The following is a 25,078-nucleotide window of genomic DNA, read 5'->3' on the forward strand; positions in this document are numbered from 1 at the left end:
GGGAAAATTGTTGGTGAAAGAATCAATGAATAAATGAATTCTGCTAAAAACCTTAGAATTAGAATTCATTTTATCCCATTGACTGAAAATTTCTAGGTACAGAAAAGCCTAGTAACTTCCCAAAGGCCCTAAAAATAATTCCAAAGATACTGTTGCTCTTTTTCTTTTTTTCTTTCTTTTTTTTTTTTTTTTTGAGAAAGAGTCTTGCTCTGTGGCCCAGGCTAGAGTGTAGTGGCGCAATCTCAGCTTACTGCAACGTTCACCTCCCAGGATCAAGCAATTCTCCCGCTTTAGCCTCTCAAGTAGCTGAGACTACAGGCATGTGCCACCATGCCCAGCTAATTTTTGTATTTTTAGTAGAGACAGGGTTTCACGATCTTGGCTCAGCCAGTCTCGAACTCCTGACCTCATGATTCACCTGCCTCAGCCTTCCAAAATGCTGGGATTAAAGGTGTGAGCCACCATGCCCAGCCAATATATTGTTGCTCTTAAGAGAGATGACACTGTAGATGCCCAGAAGGCCTATCTCTGTCTGGGGAGAAAGTCACAAATTATTTCACTTTTACACAAATACAAGGCCTTTTCTTCATGATGGGTCCCTGAGGCTTGACTGTAAGAATTAAAAAGAATATACAAAGCCTGTGCCTTCTAAGGAGTCTGCACTATTTTAATATTAAATATTTGGAGAATACCCAAATTATATAATTGAATGCTTCATTATCTAAGTGTTACAGACTCCTCTGAAGGAGAAATACATTTGTCTTTTTCTTTCTTTCTTTTTTTTTTTTTGAGATGGAGTCTCGCTCTGTCACTGGGCTGGAATGCAATGGCATAATCTCAGCTCACTGCAAGCTCCACCTCTTGGGTTCTAATGATTCGCTTGCCTCATCCTCCTGAGTAGCTGGGACTACAGGCACATGCCACCACATGTGGCTAATTTTGGTATTTTTAGTAGAGACAGGATTTCATCATGTTGGCCAGGCTGGTCTCAAACTCCTGACCTTGTGATACACCCACCTCAGCCTCCCAAAGTGCTGGGATTACAGGTGTGAGCCACCGTGCCCAGCCAGTGGAATAGTTAATGGAATAGTTTTGTGAGAAAAGACATAGGAAGCCAAGCATGGTGGCGTATGCCTGTGATCCCAGCTACTTGAGAAGTCAAGGCGGATGGATTGCTTGAGGTCAGGAGTTCAAGACAAGCATAGCCAATGTGGTAAAACCCTGTCTCTACTACAAATAAAAAAAAAATTAGCTGGGAATGGTGGCACACAGCACTTGTAATCCTAGCTACTTGGGAGGCTGAGGTGGGAGGATCACTTGAACCCGGAGGCAAAGGTACAGTGAGCCGAGATCAGACCACTGCATCCAGCCTGGGTGACAGAGTGAGACTCATCTCAAAAAAAAAAAAAAAATGGGAGAAATATGTGAAGCAACAGGATAACCTCAACATTGTCACAAAACCTGAACTAAGCAGCTGGTGATTATACCTGGTGCTGGGATAGGCATGGCCGTGCCCTAATGGAATGTTCCTGACACACTCATTGCCTGGCTACATCTACCCCCACACAATGCACCTGCAAACTCCAAGTAGTTTGTATAATATTATAAATTAAATGGGAAAGCTGCACCTTCATAAAGCATGGTAAGTACTGCAAATACTTTTATCATGCCTACTACAGAGACCCACAAACCAGGCACTGGAGGAGAAACTAAAACCAGTCAGGACGGCCCCTAAGCACCTGAGCTCCATGACTGCTTCATTCCCCAGTGGCTTCCCACAGGCCTCAGAAGTTCAAAGGTGACCCTCCAGGCTCCAGGCAAGCTCACCTTGCCCGCCTCTCCCATCCCATTACCATCACCTCCCACCCAGCCAGGCTCAACTCGTAGCAGTTCCCAGGTTACACCAAGGGTGTTCCAGGTGCCTTTGCACCTGTGGTTCTCTGCCTGAAGCTGCTTTTTTCCTTGATGTGTGCTGGCAAATTCACACCCTCCCTGTGGCTCTGCACCGGGGCCTGCCCTCTGGGAAGTCTTTCTTCATCCACCATTCTGACTCAGGCGTCCCTGCTTTGTGGTTCCAGAGTAACCATGCCACCCCAGCCACTGCTCCAGATGTTCCTTCCAGGCTACCCAGGGTATCCACCACTCATCTGAAGAGCCTTGAGTGCACAGACTGGGTCTTTCAGCTGTACCCCAGTAACCACTGCCCATCTGGGGCACAGCAAGAACTCAACTGGTGATGACTGCAAAACAAATGAAAATCAGAATTGGGTACTGGGACAAAATCTACAAAAAGCACCTTATCCTTCTGTACTGCTTGAATTTACCAGGCGCATTCAGTAAATGTAAATAAGTATATAAAATGCAAACTATCTTCCTGGGAATGAGTTGCTTACACAGAAATTCTTCACACCCCTCGGCATGGATACAGTACAGATACACTGGCTCCCATTTGCAAGACTAAGCCTGTTTTCTCATCCTCTTCAAACTCTTGACAATTCAAAAAACCAGAAAGGCAACTCCCCATTGTATTAACGTAGTGCCTTCAATCGTTGTGCCTCTCTCCCCAAAGTCTCATCCAGATCACTTTCCAACAGACCAGCATTCTTCATAGCACACGAGAAGTCAGCTGTACCTGTCAAAACCAGAGTTTTCTACATTCCAGAGTTCCAAGCAGCTTCTCCAAAACTAATGTTATAGCTGTCTTCTAGCTTAGGTTTCTTAAGAAAACCTATTTTATTCAGACAATCTTATCAATCAGAAAATCTCAGAAACTCATCTCTTCATTGTATTTTTAAATAATAATCTTGCAAAGAAACCATATGTTGTTTGAAAAGGCATTAATTCTTAAATTTCAGACTTTTTTTTTTTTTTTTTTTTTTGAGACGGAGTTTTGCTCCTGTTACCCAGGCTGGAGTGCAATGGCGCGATCTTGGCTCACCGCAACCTCCGCCTCCTGGGTTCAGGCAATTCTCCTGCCTCAGCCTCCTGAGTAGCTGGGATTACAGGCAGGCGCCACCATGCCCAGCTAAATTTTTGTATTTTTAGTAGAGACGGGGTTTCACCATGTTGACCAGGATGGTCTCGATCTCTTGACCTTGTGATCCACCCGCCTCGGCCTCCCAAAATGCTGGGATTACAGGCATGAGCCACCACGCCCGGCAAATTTCAGACATTTTTAAGTAGTTACCCATCTCTCACTTTTCTTCTGAAATGTTTTAATGTTGTTCATTCTTCTCTAAGTTCTTCACTCAAGTTTCTTGCAGTACTTAATAAAAATTACAGTCATTAGCTTTAAGATATAGGTAAGTGGGTGGCAAGTGAGAATCACAAGGTTCTAAATTTAAAGAATGTCTAGTTGAAGGAAAATGCCAAGACTTGTCACAATATGGAAATCACTATTCAATTACGATGAAATGTGAGGAAGTTTTAGGAATGTGTTTTAAACTAAATTTTGAATTGGATTTTTATTTTAGAGGGCTGCTTGTTACTAAACATCAACCAAAGGTGGGGACGGGGGGTGGGGGGGAGGATGGGGCATGTCAGAGCCAACCTGAAAAAGCTCCCAGAGACCAAAGCTGGAATAATTTGAGCAACAAAATAGCAAGAGTATTGGATTATAACCTAAAGGACAAAATAAATATCCAAAAGCCTATACTGATGCAAATGAATGATTGAATAAATAAGTAAATGGAGAAAAAGGGGCAAATGTTCCTTAGAGAAGAATTCCAAATAATACAGGTATAGAAAAGAGGGAATAGAAAGTCACCATTTTTATGCCACATAACAGATGCTGCAGATGAGACCCAAGGATGACCCTAAAATTTGTGGGCAAAACTCTAAGGAGAAACAGGGTATTTGCAGGGTCTCAAACTATCTTCTTCAAAATACTTATTAATTACCATGGTGCCTTTAACAAGTGTCCAAAAATTCCTTGATACTCAAGAGGTGAAGCTTAATTCCCTGTCCTTGATTGTGGTCTCAACTTAGTGGTTCACTTATCACTTACAAGGAACAGGGGATGAAAACAGAAAACTAGAGGCCATGTGTGGTTGCTCACCCCTGTAATCCCAGCACTTTGGGAGGTTACGGCAGGAGGACTTCTTGAGGCCAGGAGTTCAAGAACAGCCTGGGCAACAGAGCAAGACCTCCACCTCTACAAAAAAAAAAAAAAAAATTTAATTAGCTGGGAATGGTGGCTTGCACCTCTAGTCTCAGCTCCTCAGAAGGCTAAAGTCAGAGGATTGCCTGAGTAAAGGAGTTTGAGGCTGCAGTGAGCTGTGATCGTGCCACTGCACTCCAGCCTGGGCAACCGAGTGAGCCCATCTCCAAAATAACAAAAAGAAAAAACTAGAAAGCTTATCGAAGAGAAACCTGCCAGATATCATCTAATCAAGTAATCAAGGTTAATATCGGCAGTAATAAGTCATGTTGAGATCATAAGATATAATGATATGATCTAATGAGGGGGCCATTTTACCTCTGTGGTCCTCTTCCCAACAATCTTTTTTCCAGAGACAGGGTCTCGTTCTGTGGCCCAGGCTGGAGTGCAGTGGTGCAATCATAGTTCACTGTAGCCTCAAACTCCTGGGTTCAAGCAATCCTCCTACCTCAGCTTCCTGAGTAGCTAGGAATATAGGTGTGTGCCACCACACCCAGCTAATTTCTCTTCCTAAAAATCTATACTCCCAGTCCAATCATAAGAGAACAGACAAATTCAACTGAGAGATGCACTACAAAATATCTAATCAGTAGGCTACAAAAGTGTCAAGGTCATGAAAAACAAGGAAAGATGAAGAAAATACCAGGAAGAGGAGATAATGGAGACAAATGGAGAATAAGAAGACAGGATGATCAAGTGCAGCAGAATGCAATGGAATCTTGGATTTGATCCTGAAACAAACAAAAAGGATATCCGTAGAAAAACTAATCGAAACCAATTAAAGGCTGCAGTTTATCACATTGTACTTATGTTTAATTTCTTACTTCTGACAAATGTACTGCAGTCATGCAAGATTAACATTAGAAGTAGCTGGGTTAAGCACATAAAGGAACTCTTCATATGATCTTTACATGCATCCATGAATTTAAAATTATTTCAAAATGTAAAGTTTTTAAAGAGTCAATCTGGCTGGGCGCAGTGCCTCACACCTATAATCCCAGCAGTTTGGGAGGCCGAGGCAGGTGGATCACCTAAGGTCAGGAGTTCGAGACAAGTCTGGCCAACATGGTAAAACCCCATGTCTACTAAAAATACAAAAAATTAGCCAGGTGTGGTGGTGCATACCTGTAGTCCCACTACTTGGGAGACTAAGGCAGGAGAATCTTTGAATCATGGAGGCAGAGGTTACAGTAAGCCAAGATCGTGCCACTGCACTCCAGCCTGGGCAAGAGAGCAAGGCTCCATCTCAAAAAAAAAAAAAAAGTCAATCTATCTATCATCCTTAATAGGACAAACTGCTGATATTCCACATAAATACCATTATGGACTTGTGGATATGAGACGGGAATGAGTGTATTGGGATAATTTCTTAGTAATTCTTAGCTTTGACATTTTTAATAAATTTGATATCCCTGTGGTTGTCACATGGACCAAATATATAAGATAATGCCTTTCTTCTTATGAAAACTGTTTTTTCATAGTAACCTACTTATACATTATTGTCTTTATATATATATAATGTATCTATACATCTCAATGCCATGTATGACTTCTTTAGTGTTCTTTTGAAAAATAATTAAGAAATGTAGGTGAAGAGGGATAAAAATGTTTTAATTGTTGAAATAAATTGGTAAATTGAGTAACTCACTTTTCAATACTAAGTACATACATAAGTCATTATCAAATTAAGAACTTTTCAGATAGCCCACTAACCATCCAAGTCCTTGAAAACAGTTACAGAATTAACATGATGAGATGCCGTGATGTCGAATGAGCAACCCAGTGGCTATGAAGTATTTGTAGTTGCATAAGCCTTTCATGAAAGAAAATAAAAATGTCATCAACATGTGCCTATGGCATGCCAATTTGAGTTTATTTTTAATATTGCAATGAAATACACTGTTCCTAAAAAGGAAATTCTGACATTTAAATGAAATTTGAAAACCAAATAGTAAAAAACTGAATGAGATAGTTGTAAGAAACCATTTACCAATTTTACAGCTAAAAATTAACATGAAGTAGAAATAGCGAAAGCTAACAGACAAATATATTATTTTAGGTCATTCATTTATAGTGCCTTATCATCTTAAGTTATAAATAGAATAAGGATTTTGTTATATAAAAACTATCAAAAAAGTATCAGTGAAAAGCCATGACCTCCATGGATTGTGTTGAGTGGCCAGGGTGGAAATGTTATCAAAATGCAGCAGCCCTGGCTGGGCAACAACAGCCTCCGTGACAGTTCGTTAACTTGTCTTTCGTAGGTGGCCACAGAAAGTTCCATCAACAAGTGTACTGTCTAACCAATTCCCTTCTAGTACCATAACAATATGTACCCAGGGTTTTACGTACACACTTAAGATTTGGGGGAACGAAAGAGGGAAGGGTGACTGTTTAGAATTTCCTTGGAAATGTCTGTGCGCATTGCAATGTCCCACGGAGCCAAATTCCTTCCAAATTGATGAGCAAGCTACAGAAACAACAGAAGAGGAGAAAAGAGTGAACAAAGGTACAACTTAGGTCAAAAAATGTATTAGCCTTAAGCCTACAAGTTATTTACTGACTTTCTTTTAAGTAAAGCATGTTTAATATTCACCCAATATTGATTTAAGACTTATGTGGCCACTATAGAGGTAAGCACTAATGATAATTATATAAAGAGGCAAAGATGGGTAAGAAAAGAGACTTGCAAACTTAAAATTAAAATATATCTTGATAAGCAATGCCCAAACCTAGCTGCATGTATGTTAACATCATCCAAACTAAAAAGAGAGACTGTTTGGCCACAATTCTATCCCTTCCCTACTTGGTCCAAACCTCCTGGGAGAGCCTAGTCCTCCACATTACATGGCACTCCCCCAGAAGATTCTGATGTAGCCAGCTCATCCATTGTCATCTGAGAACCATCACTTAAGCCCCTCTGTGCTAGAAATACTCTGCACATCTAAGTGGGCATAACTTTCACCATAGGGTCATCTGCAGAAGAAACTACACATTTGCATCCTGACATAAGTAATTTTAAGGGATTCTGAAATCATTCCTCAATTTGTTTCAAAATCAACAAAACCAAACCAGCTTTGAACTTTGGTCATTGTATGAATTTAGTTCAAAGAGAGTCTACATGTTAGGTTAAAAAACAACCAACAATGAGAGTGTCTCCAATCCTTTCCATGAAACATCTCCTTCCTAAAGAATAGTCTTTGCATCAGGATTTCTGCCCAAGAACTAAAGCCTAGAAAGCCATGAGTCCAGATATGTCACAGATAAGCACCACCATGGATGCTCAGTATCTACGGAAAATGCACAGCCTATCAACTTAGAAAACTATTCAGATAATTCAAACGAGGCTACAGAAAGACCAGGATCAAACTGATTGTTTAGAGAGAGACTTAAACACTGCATGTTCTCACTCGTAAGTGGGAGCTGAACAACGAGAACACAAGGACACAAGGAGGGGAACATCACACACTAGGGCCTGCCGGGGGGTGGGGGGAAGGGGAGGGAGAGCATTAGGACAAATATCTAATGCATGTGGGGCTTAAAACCTAGGTTACAGGTTGACAGATGCAGCAAACCACCATGGCACATGTATACCTATGTAACGAACCTGCACATTCAGCACATGTATCCCAGAACTTAAAGTAAAATTAAAAAACGAATAATAACAATAAATAAATAAATAAAATGTAAGGGTAATAGGAAAAAAAGAGAGTTAAAGAATGGGGAAAACAGCTAAAGCAGCACACTCAAAGTCAAAAAAAAGTGATGAACCTCACTGTTCTAAGAATGAAAGGCCAGCATGGCCACCACCACCCATCATGACAGATGGTGAAGATTTGGATTACACTCATTTTACAAACCAGCAGAGTTCTACACAGCATTTCTCAAAATCAAAGTCTTCTCATAAAGGTTTTCATTACAAGCATTAAAAACCTAGGAACCTGCCTTGAAAACTGACTCACTATAGCAACTATTACTGGGTGATACAGAATAAATTCTACACTTATTTTTCTCTCCTGTGTTTGCATTCCTGGGATTTATCCTCATATTTCTGACCATAAATAATTTTAATTCATTTCAAATGTTTTGGTTATTCATGATCACTTGGGCAGTATAAGAAAATGTAGCTTCTGAATATTGGCTACCTCTATGGAGCATATACTTCCTGGGATATAGTAACTAAAAGCTCTGTAACCTGCTATTTTGTAAGGTATGGAGTTTGGTATCTAGGGAATAGGCCTTATTTAGCAATTCAAATTTTATGGAGATGAATGATCAAAGTAAAACAATGTAGTAAAACGATGTTTGGATGCAACGCAGAATAAAAGAATATAAGAAATTTTTAAAAAAAGAATGGGAAAAATTGAGAAGACGGGTGGCAATAAAATAAAATATATTTACAGCCACGAATAGTAAGAAATGGTTTAGCTAGCTGCCTAAAGTTACATGGGCTTGCTCACCAGGATTATTGCTAAAGTGTTAGCGGCAAACTTCAGATCCACCCACAAGGTTGAGCAATCATCATGTCTAACACTCCCATGAGAAAACTGATTGAGAGAAGCTGAGGGAAGTTAAGGAACTCATCTTAGGTCTGTGTTGGTAGCAGAGCTACCCAGTCTCTTGACAGCTATCTAGACAGCACCTCTTTCCACTCTATTCCTATGCTTTTTGAAATGCATTCTGTTTCCAAGAGGGTAAAAGACAGTATATTCTTGGTTTTGACTCACGTTTTCTATTTGATATAAATAATAGAAGTACTTCTGCACAGGAGAAAACTATTAGGGAACCCAGAAAACTCTATGGAGGGCTAGAGCTATGTTAAAAATACTAGAAATAGAAAATCTCCAGTGACTTCTCAAAAAGAAACCGAATACTCTGTGTTTGTGGGTACTATGGGATAAACCTCCATAATGCTGCCTTGAGAAAATCTTCAAAGAAGTAGCTAACCAAAGATTGCTCTAGTTCTTGTCAGGAAGAAACTGTTAACAGTTTCTGTGTCTCCTTTCCCCAGCAGGTAAGCTTGTTTGTCTCTACCTGTGAAATTAGTCTGTAATCCCACCCCATCCCAAACAGAACTCCAGTACTGGCCCTGGGTAAGAAGATGGTTCAGTATCAAATCAGTCGTGCTTTTGGTCTGCCAATGGTTAGATTCTGGTTATTAAAAAAATTAATAGTATGGTGATGATGATGATGGTGGTGACAATGATGATGATAGCAGATGCTACCATTTATTTCATATTTAATCTTAACAACAACTCTTCAGTCTAAGTCTTGGTTCCATTTTTCAGATAACAAAACTCAGGTCATAAAGGGGAAGGAAACTGCCCAGCTAGTAAATGAGAGCCTGAATTCAAAACCAAGGCTGCCTGACTTCCAGAAGAGAATGGGCTCTCTCAGGAAATAGGACATTCCTAATCACTGGAGGCTTCAAAAAAGGTTGAGTGTCATTCAGCAAGACTAAAATGCAATGCGGAGCCCAGCATCGAATGTGTTGTTAGACCCCTGTTGGACCCAGTGAACTAAGATTCTTCGCCTGTATGGAAATGCTGCTCCACGTCTTTTAGAGACTGGTATGCAGGGTAGTTAATACATGAAAGCTATTTTTCTCTTGTCCTTGTTCTTGTTTGCCTTATTATAATTCTAACTCCTAGCTCTTCGCCATGTCCATACTGAACGTGTTTTGTAAAACCAATCTGTTAACTGATTCCCTGATTCTTACTATTCCTTCCTGCATAACTACACCTCTGTTCAGTTAGATTAGAATCAATATTGTTTGGCATTTAATTGACTGACTGCCCATCTCTACTGGAGTTTTGGTACTGACACATCTCCTCTCTGTATATTAACCACTGGCTAGTACCACTTAATAATGATTCTAATCTAATTCCCAGTTCTAGCCTCTCTGGTCTCTCTCTGTCATTTCTCAAGTCCTAGGCCCTCAAAGATTTTTTGCAATGAAAAAGGGTGAGATCTCAATGTTTTAAGTAGACACTTAGGTTGCTCTTACTAAAGTTTTATTTTTAACAAAATGAAATGAAAGAAAGTAGCTGAAAAGAAAATTAATCTAATTATTTACCTCTTTGCAATAAAACACCTTCAATTCCATAGGATGAGACCTGTCCTTTAAATTGTAAAGTGCAAGATTTCTTAGAAATATAGAGCAAATAATATCTACAGTCCATTCATCAACAAGTCTAAATATACAGAATTATTTAGAAAAATATACAGCACCTCTTGATTCTTGAGTCATGAGGTTATTTTCTTCTAATCTTAAAGAGAAAATTAAGAAAAGTTAAATGTTCAGATTATAAAGGGCATATTCTAGTTTTCTATAGAACTACACACAGTAATGACATATATGTATTTGCTAGTCTAAATCACAGAGTACAGAAAGAGCAATGAGGAACAAATATAGTATGTTAAAAATAATGTAATACAGGCTTGTGTATAAAGTGAACATATTAACAGTCATTTAAAACTATACATCAGGCAATATACTGTACAGTGGTTTTGTAAATCAGCATTGTTTACCCTGAGCCTCACTTAAAAACTGACTTGAGCAAGAAGCTATCTATCAGTCAAAAGGTGCCTATTAGTCAAAAGGACTTCATCAGTCCCACAACTGCTAACTATTAAAACTCAGAAAATAGAACCTCATTTCATTTAATTATGCAATAGGCAATTATTTTCCTTTAAACAGCAGATTGCTTATCAGTCAATCATCTTATATTACAGAAATTTACCTTTCTGTTCTATGAAAACTCCATAAACTTACATAAATATTTGCTTGCATTTCCATACCTGATCATCACTGAAATTAACAAGAAATTGAAAATACGGAGCATAACCACAAACAAAAGCTAAATATTGCTCTGGAATTCTTCTTACCATGTAGGTGGTCATTTCAACGAATGATTACAATGAATAGATGGTACTTGTACGTAGTTCACTGCAGCTGATACACAGGTTGAGTCAAGTAAGCCAAAATATAAATTTCATGTTTTTTCATAAAACATAAAAATAAATAATTAGGGAAAATCAATAGCACATGATTTCACTTACTTTTCCGAACCGTCTTTGTTTGACTGGACGTCATATTGACAGCTTCAGATGGTAGGCCAACATATACTCCCCCATAGTTTCTTAATAAAAAGAAATCAGACCAATTTCAATGGTACTATCTATTTACAGGAAGCAACAGAAGCATGAAGTACTCCAAACAATTATATAATTATTAAAATAAGTCATGATTTTTCAAAAGTAGAATTTAGAGTATTATTGCCCTTGGGAATATAATTGGTTTCCCATGTTAAAAAGAAGTTGTTTTTTTTTTAAAGAAATATGTATTGAATTAGAATTTTTAGATATTTTACTTGAAATGAGAAAGAAGAAAAGAATTTGGGATGTTATAATTTAGTATAGTACTAAATATCAGTAGAGTGATGTGTCACAGTTAACATTTATCAAGAATTCAGATGGCTCACACCTATAATCCCAGCACTCTGGGAGGCCAAGGCAGGCGGATCACCTGAAGTCAGGAGTTTGAGACCAGCCTGGCCAACATGGCAAAACCCCGTCTCTACTAAAAAAAAGTATGAAAATTAGCCAGGTGTGGTGGCACAGGCCTGTAATCCCAGCTACTCGGGAGGCTCAGGCAGAAGAACTGCTTGAACCCGGAAGACAGAGGTTGCAGTGAGCCAAGATTGTGCCACTGCACTCCAGCCTGGGCAACAGAGTGAGACTCTGTATCAAAAAAATAAATTCAGAGTGGTCAACATGGTATGATATTAGGCATTATGGACACACAAAGATATCTTACTAATAGGGAGATATAAAATGAGGGTAGAGAGAGCTAGAGAGAAATGAGGGTGGAGTGCAGTGAATCAGAAAAGGAGGAGGAAGGGGGGGGGCTGAGAGAATGAAGGGAAGCCGTCCATTTAGGAGGAAGAGCACACCCAAAGGTCACAGGATAAAAATTAGCACACGCCACATGCGCAGGACAAAAACAAGTTTGCTTGGAATGAGCAAAGATGATAAATCCTGGGCAAGTTCTTTTTCAGACCATATGCCCCTACCTGTATTCTCTGTGCCACAGTTTTCCTGGCAGAATCTGTGCTATTGGGAATGTGCTACAGTGTGTAAAATCCATGAGGTATGGCCAAAACCATTCAAACTAAAGCCAGCTGCAACATCAAACATACCTCCTCTTGTCATCTTCTGTTATGGATTCTTCTGTTCTAAAAGGTCAGAAACATTTGCTATGAGACACTTGGTTACATAGTTGGGGACTACTGAGTTAAAGGCAATTTGATTTCAAGTGTTTCCATCAGACTTAAGCAGAGGAGCAAAACTACCCATCAAGTGTTTCTGGGACAATATTCTGCCTTCACATCAATCGTCCATATATTAAAACTTGGTAATTTTCTACAAACCAAAATGTGCAAATCCAGCAAATGCCAAAATGCACAACTGCCATAGGAAGTGGAAAACTGAGGGCAGCTGAAATTGGAAAGAAGCCTGAGTTCTCGTTTTGTGTATGCCACCCACTCCCTGTCTGACAGACAGGCTGTGGGTGAGCTGCCACCCTGTGTTTCATTTGTAAAATAAGCTGGTTGACCAGATGACCCCTCAGGTCTTTTTCAATCCTAATACATGATTTTAGATCTCTTATGCCAGTTCAGTGGCACAACTATAGGTACAGAAAGATTTCTTCAATGCAAAAACAGTTAATGCCTATTTGATTTCTTTTTATCTAAAAACATGAGCCATTTCATACACGACCTATGCAAAGAGAGGGAGAAATGTTTACAAGGACACTTTTAGAGGGGATCACTACTTTAAAATGCACAGATTCTTTCCTTGAATTAAGAGGAGTCCAGGCCAAGCGCAGTGGCTCATGCCTGTAATCCCAACACTTTGGGAGGCCAAGGCAGGCAGATCGCCTGAGGTCAGGAGTTCGAGACCAGCCTGGTCAACATGGTGAAATGTTGACCTGTCTCTACTAAAAAGACAAAAATTAGCGAGGGCCTGGTGGTGCACCCCTATAGTCTCAGCTACTCATGGTGAGGCAAGAGAATCGCTTGAACACAGGAGGCAGAGGTTGCAGTGAGCCAAGATCATGCCATTATATTCCAGCCTGGGCAACAGACAGATACTTGGTCTCAAAAAAAAAAAAAAAAAAAAAAAAGAGGAGTCCATATTTTACAAGAATTTTTTGACATATTTCCAAGAGAATCAGGATGCTTTCCTTGAATCACTAGTTGGCATACATTAGTTGCTTTTCTGAAAGAAAAAAAAAATTCAACAAGATTCTAATGTATCCAATACATCTGGTTAAACTCAACTTGTAATGCTAAGGTGATTCGGTTGAGAAGAAAGCAGACTGGAAACATCTAAACATCATTGACTCTTCTGATTCAGAGATAGTCTGACTATGATTTTACCCACTTAAAAGTTGTGAATATTTCAAATGTGACTATATATGTGCATGAGATTTTTGCTTTATTGCAACAGCCAGTAAGTCCAAGTCTATGAAGAAGGAAAGTGTAGATTTGACAATTATCTGGTAAATGCTGGCCATGAACAGCTAATACTGGAAGAGAGTGCAAAATACATCTTGAGACCTAATTTATCCAGACTGAGCATATAACCTAAATTCACTAGATAGTTAACAACTTCATTTACCTCTTGTTAATGCTGGATCGTTTTTTAATTCAAAAGTGTCAAAGTCATACTAACGGTGTTATGCTTATTGATGTGGTATATGAAGGTGTTGTTTACTAGTTTTTTTTTTTTTTTTTGAGACGGAGTCTCGCTCTTGTTGCCCAGGCTGGAGTGCAATGGCGCGATCTTGGCTCACCGCAACCTCCGCCTCCTGGGTTCAGGCAATTCTCCTGCCTCAGCCTCCTGAGTAGCTGGGATTACAGGCACGCGCCACCGTGCCCAGCTAATTTTTTTGTATTAGTAGAGACGGGGTTTCACAATGTTGACCAGGATGGTCTCGATCTCTCGACCTCGTGATCCACCCGCCTCGGCCTCCCAAAGTGCTGGGATTACAGGCTTGAGCCACCGCGCCCGGCCTGTTTACTAGTTTTAATTAAAATGGATTTATAATCCTTTCATATAGATAATGGAGAAATGACGATGACAAACTTGCTCAAGATTATCAGAACTATTTACTTTGGTCCTGAGTGATTAACTTTATCATGGAATCACTTGAACCTGTATGTAACTGGTAGCTTATGACACACATTTCCTGACATGACTGTTCTTTTCACATCCATTTACATATCTGTTTATTTTAATTCTTTCTCCTTTTGCCTAACTGTGCTTAAGGATATATTCAAAGTTTTAAAAGATATTTTCACTTTCCCAAATGTAAGAAAATAGTCATTTACTTTCTCCTATTAATTATTCAATTATCTTAAAACTCAATCTATGTTCTCCATCATAAAATTAATCAACAACCTTATACATACAACTGGCACAAAATGATAATGTAGTTGCTATATTTATTGGATAATAAATTAAGCTTCGGATATAATGCCAAATCTTAAAAAATACCACCTATAAAGCCTTATAAGATGTCCACACTTCTAAACCTTCTAATACGTTGTAAAGCCTGCCTTTGTATACACACACCCGTGTTTAAGACTGTCACTCTGGCAGGGCACGGTGGCTCATGCCTGTAATCCCAGCACTTTGGGAGATCGAGGTGGACGGATCACAAGGTCCAAAGACCGAGACCATCCTGGCACTCTGTTGCTCACCAAGGACGTGATTATTTTCTTTTCTGGTCACTACAGCTCCAGTTGTAGGACAGTGACTACTGCATGGCCTGCAGCTGTGTTTGCTGATGGACTGCAGAATTTGTCTCCCAAACCAGAGAAAGAAATGGGGAGGGAGAACAGAACACAGAACGACACCCTCCCCAGCCTTGTGAGAACAGCAGCCACTGATAAGGCCCAGAAGGTCCTTGGAAGGAGGCAGCATGGCCCTAGTTTCTGCAGTCCTAATGCAGATCAGTAAGAGCAAGGAATGAGATTACTTCACCCTCTAGAATCTTCCCTTAGAGAGCAGGGCCTGGAGATTGAATTATTCTGCGCTGGAGATACAAAGTGAAGATGAGGGCAATTCACAGTGGATGAAACTAGAAAAGAGGTCAAACTGTCCTGCTGCACTTGATCACACTCTTTGGGAGTTAACTGGTCCAAATCTCTCTATAAACTCAGTTAACCCGTAATCTTGCTCCCTTAGAAAAGAAGCAGGTGGACATACAGCAACCAGAATAAATCTCTCATAGCACAATAGTAATTTTTATTTTTTATTTTTTATTTTTTTTTTGAGAAGGAGTCTGGCTCTGTCACCCTGGCTGGAATGCAGTGGCACAATCTCAGTTCATTGCAACCTCCACCTCCCGGGTTCAAGCAATTCTCCTACCTCAGCCTCCCAAGCAGCTGGGACTACAGGCACACATCACTACGTCTGGCCAATTTTTGTATTTTTAGTAGAGACGGCGTCTCACCATGTTGGCCAGGCTGGTCTTGAACTCCTGACCCCAAGTGATCTGCCCACCTCAACCTCCCAAAGTGCTGGGATTATGGGTTTGAGCCACTGAGCCCAGTTAGTAGTAATCCACTTCTAAATAATAGCCTCCTGGGGTGGGGGGCATACTTCAGGAGGCAATGCCCAGACACCCACAAGCCAAGGCACTAAAAACTGGAAAATGGGAGAGAAGCAACTTCGAGACAACAAGAGTATCCCTTAATCTACTATAAATGGGGAAGAAACCTTGAGAATAAGGCTTATACCAAGAAAGCCAAAATGCAGAGTTAGAAGAGATAAGGGATCAGGTGCCACAAAACCAAATCGTCTAAAAACAAAAAGTAACAGGTGAATTCTACCAGTTTCTGTCCCACCTCTTCTGCCCTGGCCCCAAGAATTGAGGCTTATCAGGACTTCTCCAGTTTCACAACCATGGAATCAAACGCTGGAGCCGATGCAGGGGAAGAGAAACTACCACAAATTACCAAGGGATGGAGGGTAATCTAGAAATAAGCACATGGCACATCAAGACAAAACCTGCTCTTGCTAGGGCACTGTGCTAGACATTAAGTCCATTAGAGAAGAGAAAGGGGAAGGAAGACGCAAGGGAAGGGACAGGAACCAAGAGCTGGAGTTTGGTCGAAACATCGTCCGCTTTACAGCTGTGCCCAGAGCCAATCTTAGAAGGAAGACTGATTTCTGTAGTCCAAAGAGTGCTGGAGGAAGCCAGTGCTAAAGTATTTACATTAATTTTACTGAGCAGTGTTCCATTTTCTCGTTATACACAAGCCAGTACTCTAAAGAATAAACTTGTATGATAAGCTCATTTTTCCAGAGTAAGTATGACTGAAAACCTATCGATAAGTTGCTTTCTCTGGTATTAAGGCAATGTTTTATTTCTCATCATATACACAACTGAAAACTGTGTGGAAAGTAACGCAACATTTGAAAAAATGTAAGAGTGAAATATTTTTTAATCATAACCTCAAATACCATCTTAGAAAAACCTTTTATTTATTTATTTTTAATTATTGTTTTGTTTTTTTCTGAGACAGGGTCTTGCTCTGTAGCCTAGGCTGGACAGCAGTGGCACAATTATAGCTTACTGCAGCCTCAACCTCTCAGGCTCAAGTGATGCTCCCACCTCAGTCTCCCTAGTAGGTGAGACCACAGGTGCACACCTCTGCACCTGGCTAACATATATTTTTTTTGTTTCTGTAGAGATGGAGTCTTACTATGTTGCCTAGACTGGTCTCAAACTCCTGAGGCTCAAGTGATCCTCCCACCTTAGCCTCCTGAGTAGTTGGGACTACAGGCACGCGCCACCACAACAAGCTGGAAAACCTCTTGAACCATGAAAACACTCCCTAAGAACCATGGAACATGTATTCACCAATTTGGACCAGGTTTAAAAATACGCTGGGCCCAGTGCAGTGGCTCACATCTGGAATCTCAGCACTTTGGGCAGCTGAGGCAGACAGATCTCTTGAGCCCAGGAGCTCAACATCAGCTGGGGCAACAAAGGGAGACCCTGTCTCTTCAAAAAATACAAAATAAAATAGCCAGGCACAATGGCTTGCACCTGTAGTCCCAGCTACTCAGGAGGCTGAAATGGGAGAATTGCCTGAGCCTGGGAGGTCGAGGTTACAGTGAGTCATGATTGCACCACTGCACTTTAGCCTGGGCAACAGAGCAAGACCATGTCTCTCTCTCTCTCTCTCTCTCTCGCTCTCTCTCTCTCTCTCTCTCTCTCACACACACACACGCACACACAGAAAATACATTGGGCATTTAATTAAAATCAGGTCTCCTTTTGTTAACAAAAAATGTAGCTTCTTTTATTAAAGAGCAGGTGATCAAGGATAAAGAATTCTTTGAGGTTCAAGTCACCCGCTGAGTATCATAATAATCTTCTGGCCTAAGGTCACATGCTTACAAGGCTCTGACTTGGACTTTCAGTCACAGCATTAATAAAATTGTTTGCAGAAACTGTTATTCAAGTTGGACCCCCGTAACTAATATTCTCCCCACTATCACCGTCGTTTGGGATTGTTGAAAAGATAAATCCTCAGTTGATGGTTTGAACATGACTCACTCTTGTAGAGTAAGATACTGATTAGTGATACGTACCTTACCAAAGTTGGCTTGACACTTGGCATGCAAGAAAAAGAAAGAAGAAAAGAAAAAAAAGCAACTGACCAAAGACAACCACTGCAACTAAGATTACAGATGGAAAGCTTTGGGTTTCCTCTGTCTCAGAGTTTTTATCAATTCTCCTTCTAGCCCACTTCCTGTGAACTTGCTAAAACCAGCCAGGTGCTCTTCTTACCCTTCTCAGGGTGAATATGAGTGCTAATCCAGATTCTCTAGGTAGTTATGCACCCTTCTGTTTCACACTAGGGTCACAGACTTTTTCTGAATGAACCAGAGACACCGAATGTCTCTCTAATCATAAAAAGCTCTGCTTTCTTTTAGATCAGGGTTCTGGAAGGTGGGCTGCCCCTATAACTACCATGTGTCTGTGGCTGCTCTTTGGGGCGGATGGGCTTTCGCCTGCCTGGCTTTTTTTAGTTAATGTATTTTGTGCATGCCTATTTAAAACCAAATATCTGTATGGAATACCTAAACCTTACAATCATTTCACATTACTATGATTTACCTTATCAATAACTATCACTTTCATTAAGTGAAATCTTATTCAGTTAATATATAAAACATGAATCTATTTTTTCTTCCTCAGTTATATATGGTAGTCAAAATTTTTCATTATATTTGCTTAGTTTCCGGGTTGTATAAAATAGCTATCCCAAATGACCTAAAGATTTTAACAGTGAAATAATGGACATGTCATGATCAAGGACAAATACAGATGACAAATATTAGAAAGCAGCCAGCCACTCAAAACAGCATCTCCCAACTCATCCTTGCTACAACTTGCCTGAAAATTCAGAAAGTTTTCACTTCCCTTAGCCTTCCAGAACTAACAAAGTTATGTGGCAAAGAAATGACTTTTCTACTTATTCATCAAGAAAAATGTTCTAAATATACAGCTATTCTTATTAGAGCTGAGCTAAAAAGCAAAAAAAAAAAAAAAAAAAAAAAAGCCTGTAATCTTTTCTTTTTCCATATTTGCAGTGTCACTAAAGAGACTAACTTATTTTGATTCATAAACAGTAAAAATTGAATCTGGAAACCCTGGAGACCACGGCTCTCCCGATCTGTTTCTAGTTACCATTCATGATAGCCTTCTGGAGTAGGTTTATTAATTGACTGTGTTTACTTCCATCTACACTACAATTCTCCAGATAAAATATAATTATTTAATTTTCTTTATAACATGTTTTCATGATGGTTCCGGCTCCTTGGGGTGGTTTCAATCCATTCTAGCAAGCCCTTAATTACACGATGACTTCTGACTGAATTATGTTTTGCCACTGGCTGTTTTGGCCTATGTTTATTATCATTCATTTCTTCCCAATTTCAAGACTTCTTTGGACAATTTTTTCTATCTCTCTCCCTGGATGAGCCCCTTGGCCATTATTAGTCCCTTTCTTTCTTCCAGAATGTATGACTGGAGAAGATGAGTAACATTCACTTCAAAGGAATGCTGTCAACATCTCTTTGTACGGAAGCAAGGGATCAAGAGCTGGACTGCAAATTCCCTGCATTCTCCAGCTCTCCTCCTAGTTGTTCTCTTCCCAAGGAGCATACAGTGTTTGGAATTATTTCAGTACTGTTTGTAGAAGCATCATTTGATATAAGGCAAGAGTGCTCCCTTCATCTCCTTAATAAGTTTTGCTTTCCCTTGCAGGCGTCACTTTTCTCAAAACTTCAAGAACACGCAGCTTGTTCTCACCTCTCCTAGCTTCTCCTAACGGGAGATGGAGCCAGCACACTCTGCACCTCCCCACAGAGCTCTCACAGGTGAGGCAATTGCATTTTCACTCAGAACATCTCCTCTCTGGGGTCTAAACCCTACCATAACTGTCCCCAGTGCACCAAAGATTTTGACCCTGACCCAAAGTTTTTGTTTCTAAGTACCATTAGCTTGGTCAATTTAAAAATCCATGAAAACCACCCATCTAACCTCTCACCTCATATTTTGCTGACTTCTATCCCAACAACTTCTGTGTGCTCTGATAACATACACCCATGGGTGCTCTGTGGAGCTTAGTTCTTGGAACTATTTTACCACGTTTTAGAGTAAAAAATCCCACTCCCTAGGGAGAAAAAAAAAATCTTCCTTTCGATATTTCCATCATTCTCAAGAAGGCTGCTTTCTTATTACATCATCAGCTCCAGTTCATCCACCCCTCCCCACCCTCCCCATCCATCAGTCCCTTGCACTTCCCTTCAGTCTCTCCCTAGCATATGTCTTGCAGTCAAGTGTTTCTGCAACACTTGCTGGTCACCACCCATTCTTCTCCATCCCTGGATGAATCATCCATCTGCTTTCTCTCTTCCTGCTCCTATTTCACAGAGTCCTACCTAAGGCAAATCTCATCCTGGCTACCAATATGAATACATGACTTCTAACCACACCAAGGCCCTCAATATGCTGGGTCTTCTGCCATCAAGTATTCATAACAGAGGCCCTGCCAAATTTTTTCAACATTTTAAACTAATAATTCTAGCTGTCATTCACCAGGGGCAACAAGCATGATGCCAAGTATTTTCCTAGGATATTAAATATACTGTATTTGTAATCTGTTCCTCAAGCAGTTACTTCAGTTCTCTGTGCTCCCCAACTCCTCACTTGCAAAATGAAACATCATTATTCTGTCCATCAGATTCTCATGAGTATGAAAGGTGATAATGTACAGAAAATACTGGAAGTCGGTGTATGATGCACAGTCCTCAGTAAAGATTAGCTACTAATGTAATAATGATCATGATGAAGATAATTACCCTGCACAGTTATTATATTATGCCAATTTCACAGAATTATACTAAGGACACAATATAATACAGCTAGTAAATGGTGATGGGAATTTTAAACACAGGTCTCTCTGCTTCCAAAATGCAGGCTTTTCCAATGCTACTTCAACCCCATCCTCTTCACTCTCAGAAGACAGCCCTGCCTCCTGCTACATGGATGAGAAAAGAGCCCATCAGATACTCTCAGGTCTGGATCTATGAGGAGCAGAGAGGGCTCAGCTGACATGGGTGCATTAGACATGGGAAATTTATAAAGGATCTCAAGAAACTCAACATAAAAGATGCATCATTTCTTTTTTTCCAAACACAAAAACAAATACAAATCACCAATGGGTTTTATGTTATTTCATTCTAAAATATTTTTCTCTATATTGCTACCTTCCATAATAAATAATAAAATAGCTTTGCTAAGGAAATAATCTCAATAAAATTCATTTTAGCTGTTTTAAGTGAAAGAAGTATTTGAATTACTTTGTTTACATTGAGCAGCTTTTTTTTTTTTAATTTCAACAGCAAACATTACATTTGAGTCAACTTATTTAACACTGTTTCTTATTTGAAACATATTCGTAATGTTCTTATAAATATTACTTAAACTTTAAATCAAGACTTTTTTAAGAACACGAAGATTGACCTACATAGAAAACATGCCTTCAATTCAATTCCAATTGTTTCTGCTTGCCCAGTTACAATTGCTTCCCCCTTTTCTGGTAATGGCATCCCAATTTTTCTGTAACGAATCGCCCCTCTCCCACTGGCCATGTGGTTAATGACACTGATTGGCTCCAGTGGTGAACACATGACCATAGCCTGGCCAATGAGAATCCCACATTCTCCTGGCCCACTGACTGATTCAGAGATAGGAACGAGACCCCGACTGGCCAGTGAAAGCCCAGCCCTAGGACTTTTGATTAAACTACAAGGAAAAATAAGCTATTTTTTCCACAGGAATTTTGAAGCTGGTAAGATATAAACTGGTCCCGTTTGTCACCACTTGGGGAAAGCTGCCTAAGAATGAAGACGAAACCAGAGAAGACAGTTTCTTGTTGTCGTTTGATCACCTGGATCCAGCTGTGACTGAAGCCAAGTCCCTGGAGCTTTTCCACTACACATGCCAATAAATTCCTTTGTGTTTGTTTGTTTAGACCAGTTTAAACTGGGTTTCTGCCATTTCCTACCAAAAATATCGCAACACAGCCTATTTGTGTCAAACAGCTAAGAATCTGCTACACTAAAATAAAAACATGGTTGATGTTTGCAGGTTTGTGAAAGCAGCCAAATGGCATCACCTTGAATTCACTTCTTTTTTTGTTTGTTTTGTTCAGTGTGTTAATTTCAAAGAGACAGAAAGAGAGGAAAAGAAAGTCTCATTTTCTGATATGCATGTAGGCTTCTTCTTATGGTGATTAAATTTCTAGACATTGTCAACCATGCTTTCAAGTTTTGAAGGTTAACCTAGCTAGGTTTTGAGTTCTCTAGCCTGTTGTAGGATCTACTTGCATCATTATTCTCTCTGTCACCACAGGAAAACCTCCTCCTCAAACCACCATCAGCTTTTCTTACTCTCCTGGTTCCTGCCTTTTAGCCTACAGGAATATAATATCCATGCGTCCTCCATGCCAAAAAACAATTTAAAAAAAAAAAGACAAAAGGAAAAACAAACTTCAATACACAAAATCAACCGTACTCACCATTGGGCAGAAAAAATAACCAAAAACACTTGAAGAAAAGTGTAAAATATTCATAATGATTGTCTCTGGTGGTAGAATAAGAACTGAATTTTTCTCTTAAAAAATACTTTCCTGTACTTTCCAAATTTCCTTGGTATTCTTTTTTATAACACAATATATAGTTGAAAATTCACCTCTTCTTAAAGCCACCAACATCTCTCCACTCCTTACTGCCAAACAGCATAAAATGAAATACCCACATCACTCTCTCCACTTCCTCGCACCTGGCTCACTTCCACTTTGACTTGGTTGTCATTCACACTGCTCAACTGAAACTACAGTTCCCAGGGTGACCAATGTGACTATGATGAAACAAGTGAAGACTTCCCTTCCTCCTTCAGCCCCAGTGACCTCTTTGGACTATCGGCCATCCCTTCCTTTGGCTCAAGTTTGCCTGCAGCATTAACCTTAGAATTTCCTTTCCTTTCCTTCCCCATTCAGTCATTAAACACATCTTACTAATTGTATTTTCTAATGCACTTTGTACGCATCACCTCCTTTCCCTCTGCCATCTGACCCTCTTGTAGCCTCACTTCCATTATTCCTCTATGCCTCCATCCTCCCTCATCCCATCTGTCACACTGCTTTGGGAGTTACTGCCCTAAAACTCAAACATAATCATTTAATTCCTCCAACTTAAAATCTCTATTGGCCCTTGAATGCATTAAAAAAAAAAAAAGTACAATTATTGGCCTTGCACCCAAGGCCCTTCACAAGCCAGTCCTGGCCATCAACCTCATCTTTCACTTCTGCCCAGACTGTACCACAGGCTCCAGGAGATACCACCTGGCTGGCTGTTCCCAGACCTACTGTCCTCTTGCACTCCCATGCCTTTTTTCATGCTTGTCCTCTGCCCTGGATTGCCATTTTCCCCCTTTTCTGCATGAACTCTTCTTGTTCATCCTTCAATGCCCAGGCCAGCATTAAATTCTAAATATTGTAATAATTAGCAATTATCACACCGTATTTTGGTCCCTAGTAGAGAGTGATCTACTTCAGGACAGATGCATCATTTTATTTGTTATTATATACTGACTTCTCAGCTACAGAAAATAGCAAATAAATAGGTAAAAAGGAGGAGGAGTAAAAATTGCAGACTTTTCCAAGAGAATTGATTTTTTAAAATATATAGTAAGGGAGTAATTAAAGTATTTCTGGCTTCCAAAAATAACTACCATTTTCCTACAAAGACTTTTCTGTGGTCTGTATAATACTGTGGCTGCCCTATTCAAAGTTCTTTACTCTCAGTACTTATTATATTACTTTGGCTAATTCTTCTGGTTTGGCATCAGTCTGTTTAGATTTTTTTTTTTTAAAGTGCATAATAAATTTAAGTCATCTTAATTTCTTAGCTTGTCATTCAATCATGGTATCACCTAATATTATAGTCAAGACTTATAAATCTATAGCTTCCACTTAAAAAAAAATTGAATGTGTTTGAATATACTTTTTGTCTAAGGAAAAGTAATATTATAACATTCCTTAACTTTTTCCAGTTAAATTTACTGCATTTATTTTTAAAAGGTCATATATTTCATAAAATTACTTTATTTTAAAGTTATAGGACACAGAATGAGGTATAGTCATAGAAAACCTAAATCTGAAGAATTCAGAATTTAAAAGAGTGAAATAGTTAAGTAGCTAAATGGCATCTGACATCCTGGAACAGTTAATTCTGCTGACAAAATCATCACTAAATTTCATTAGAAAAAGAAAGATGTCATGAAATCACTCTGTCCTTGAAGAGAAATGATGGAATTGATTCAACAACTATTTATTCAACACCAACTATGATCAAAGCATGATATGAATAACTCTAGAGCACTATAAAATGAGTAAGACACTTCCCCACTCTTAATCCCCAAGGAAGACAAGACAAGAACGTGAAGAATTACAATAAAAACCCAACACGATGCATCACAAAAAGATCCAAAATGTTGTGAAGGTTCTGAGAAGACACACTATGCAGCTGAGAGATCCAGGAAATACTTCTCACGAAGGATGACACACAAGCCCTACAGAACAGATGGCATTTCTATAAACAGAAAGGGAAAGGGCCATTCCACACAGTGGGCACGGCAAAACACAAGGACAGGAGCAGGAAACATGAGGTAGCAGGAGCCCCGTGAGAACAGTTGTCGGAAGCAGCTCTGCACCGCCCTCCCAGTCCTGGGCTCTGCTCGCTCCTCACTGCAGCATCTCCTCCCATGTCATGCAAGCCAGTCAGTTTGAGGCTAAAACATAAATGCTCTTCCTATTCCTAATAAATCCTGGGTTCAGTGCAGTAGACAATGGGGAATAATTGAAAGGTTTTGAGCAGAGGTCCTATACCAGTGCAGGGCAGTGCTTGAGGAAAATTAATCTGGCAACACATATAGAAATTGAAGGGAGCTACTGAAGGAGAGACCAAAATACTGCAATAATAGGAATAAGGTCAGAGTACACAACTCACTGTTGCTAAATGTTTGGGTAATAACCTACAACACTGTAACCAGGAGTTAGAAGAAATTGATTACTACTTCCTTTGTATCTAAAGTCCTGATTTTAAAAATGCATATTTAATTCCCAGAAAGCTTTACAACCCCATTCTCATCGTCTCTAAATTTTTTGTAATAAGAAATAAGAAAGTCTGACTCTTTTTTTTTTTTTTTTTGAGACAGAGTCTGGTTCTGTTACGCAGGCTGGAGTGCAGTGGTGTGATCTCAGC

The 25,078-nt window shown here is 39.7% G+C and overlaps 1 protein-coding gene across 3 annotated transcripts in view; it reads right to left on the minus strand.

The window, feature by feature from the left end:
* Nucleotides 1–6,541: 6,541 nt before the first annotated feature.
* The window catches only part of CUNH12orf75 (chromosome unknown C12orf75 homolog), a 36,910-nt gene continuing 18,373 nt past the window's right edge, over nucleotides 6,542–25,078 (minus strand). The window contains exons 3-7 of one of the 3 annotated variants that reach the window (XR_010343830.1): nucleotides 12,361–12,396; nucleotides 11,222–11,301; nucleotides 10,391–10,428; nucleotides 10,236–10,280; nucleotides 6,542–6,629 (exon numbers count right to left, since the gene is read on the minus strand). Coding sequence is in view for 2 of the 3 variants with exons in the window: in XM_012469184.2 (XP_012324607.1) it covers nucleotides 11,059–11,114; nucleotides 11,222–11,301; nucleotides 12,361–12,396 (172 nt within the window). In the remaining variant the exon portion in view is untranslated. The other 2 variants (XM_012469185.2, XM_012469184.2) reach the window with 2 other exon arrangements.

This window comes from Aotus nancymaae, unplaced genomic scaffold, assembly GCF_030222135.1.
Source record: "Aotus nancymaae isolate 86718 unplaced genomic scaffold, 86718_ANA_hifiasm-v0.15.2.pri h1tg000021l, whole genome shotgun sequence".
Lineage (NCBI taxonomy): Eukaryota > Metazoa > Chordata > Mammalia > Primates > Aotidae > Aotus > Aotus nancymaae.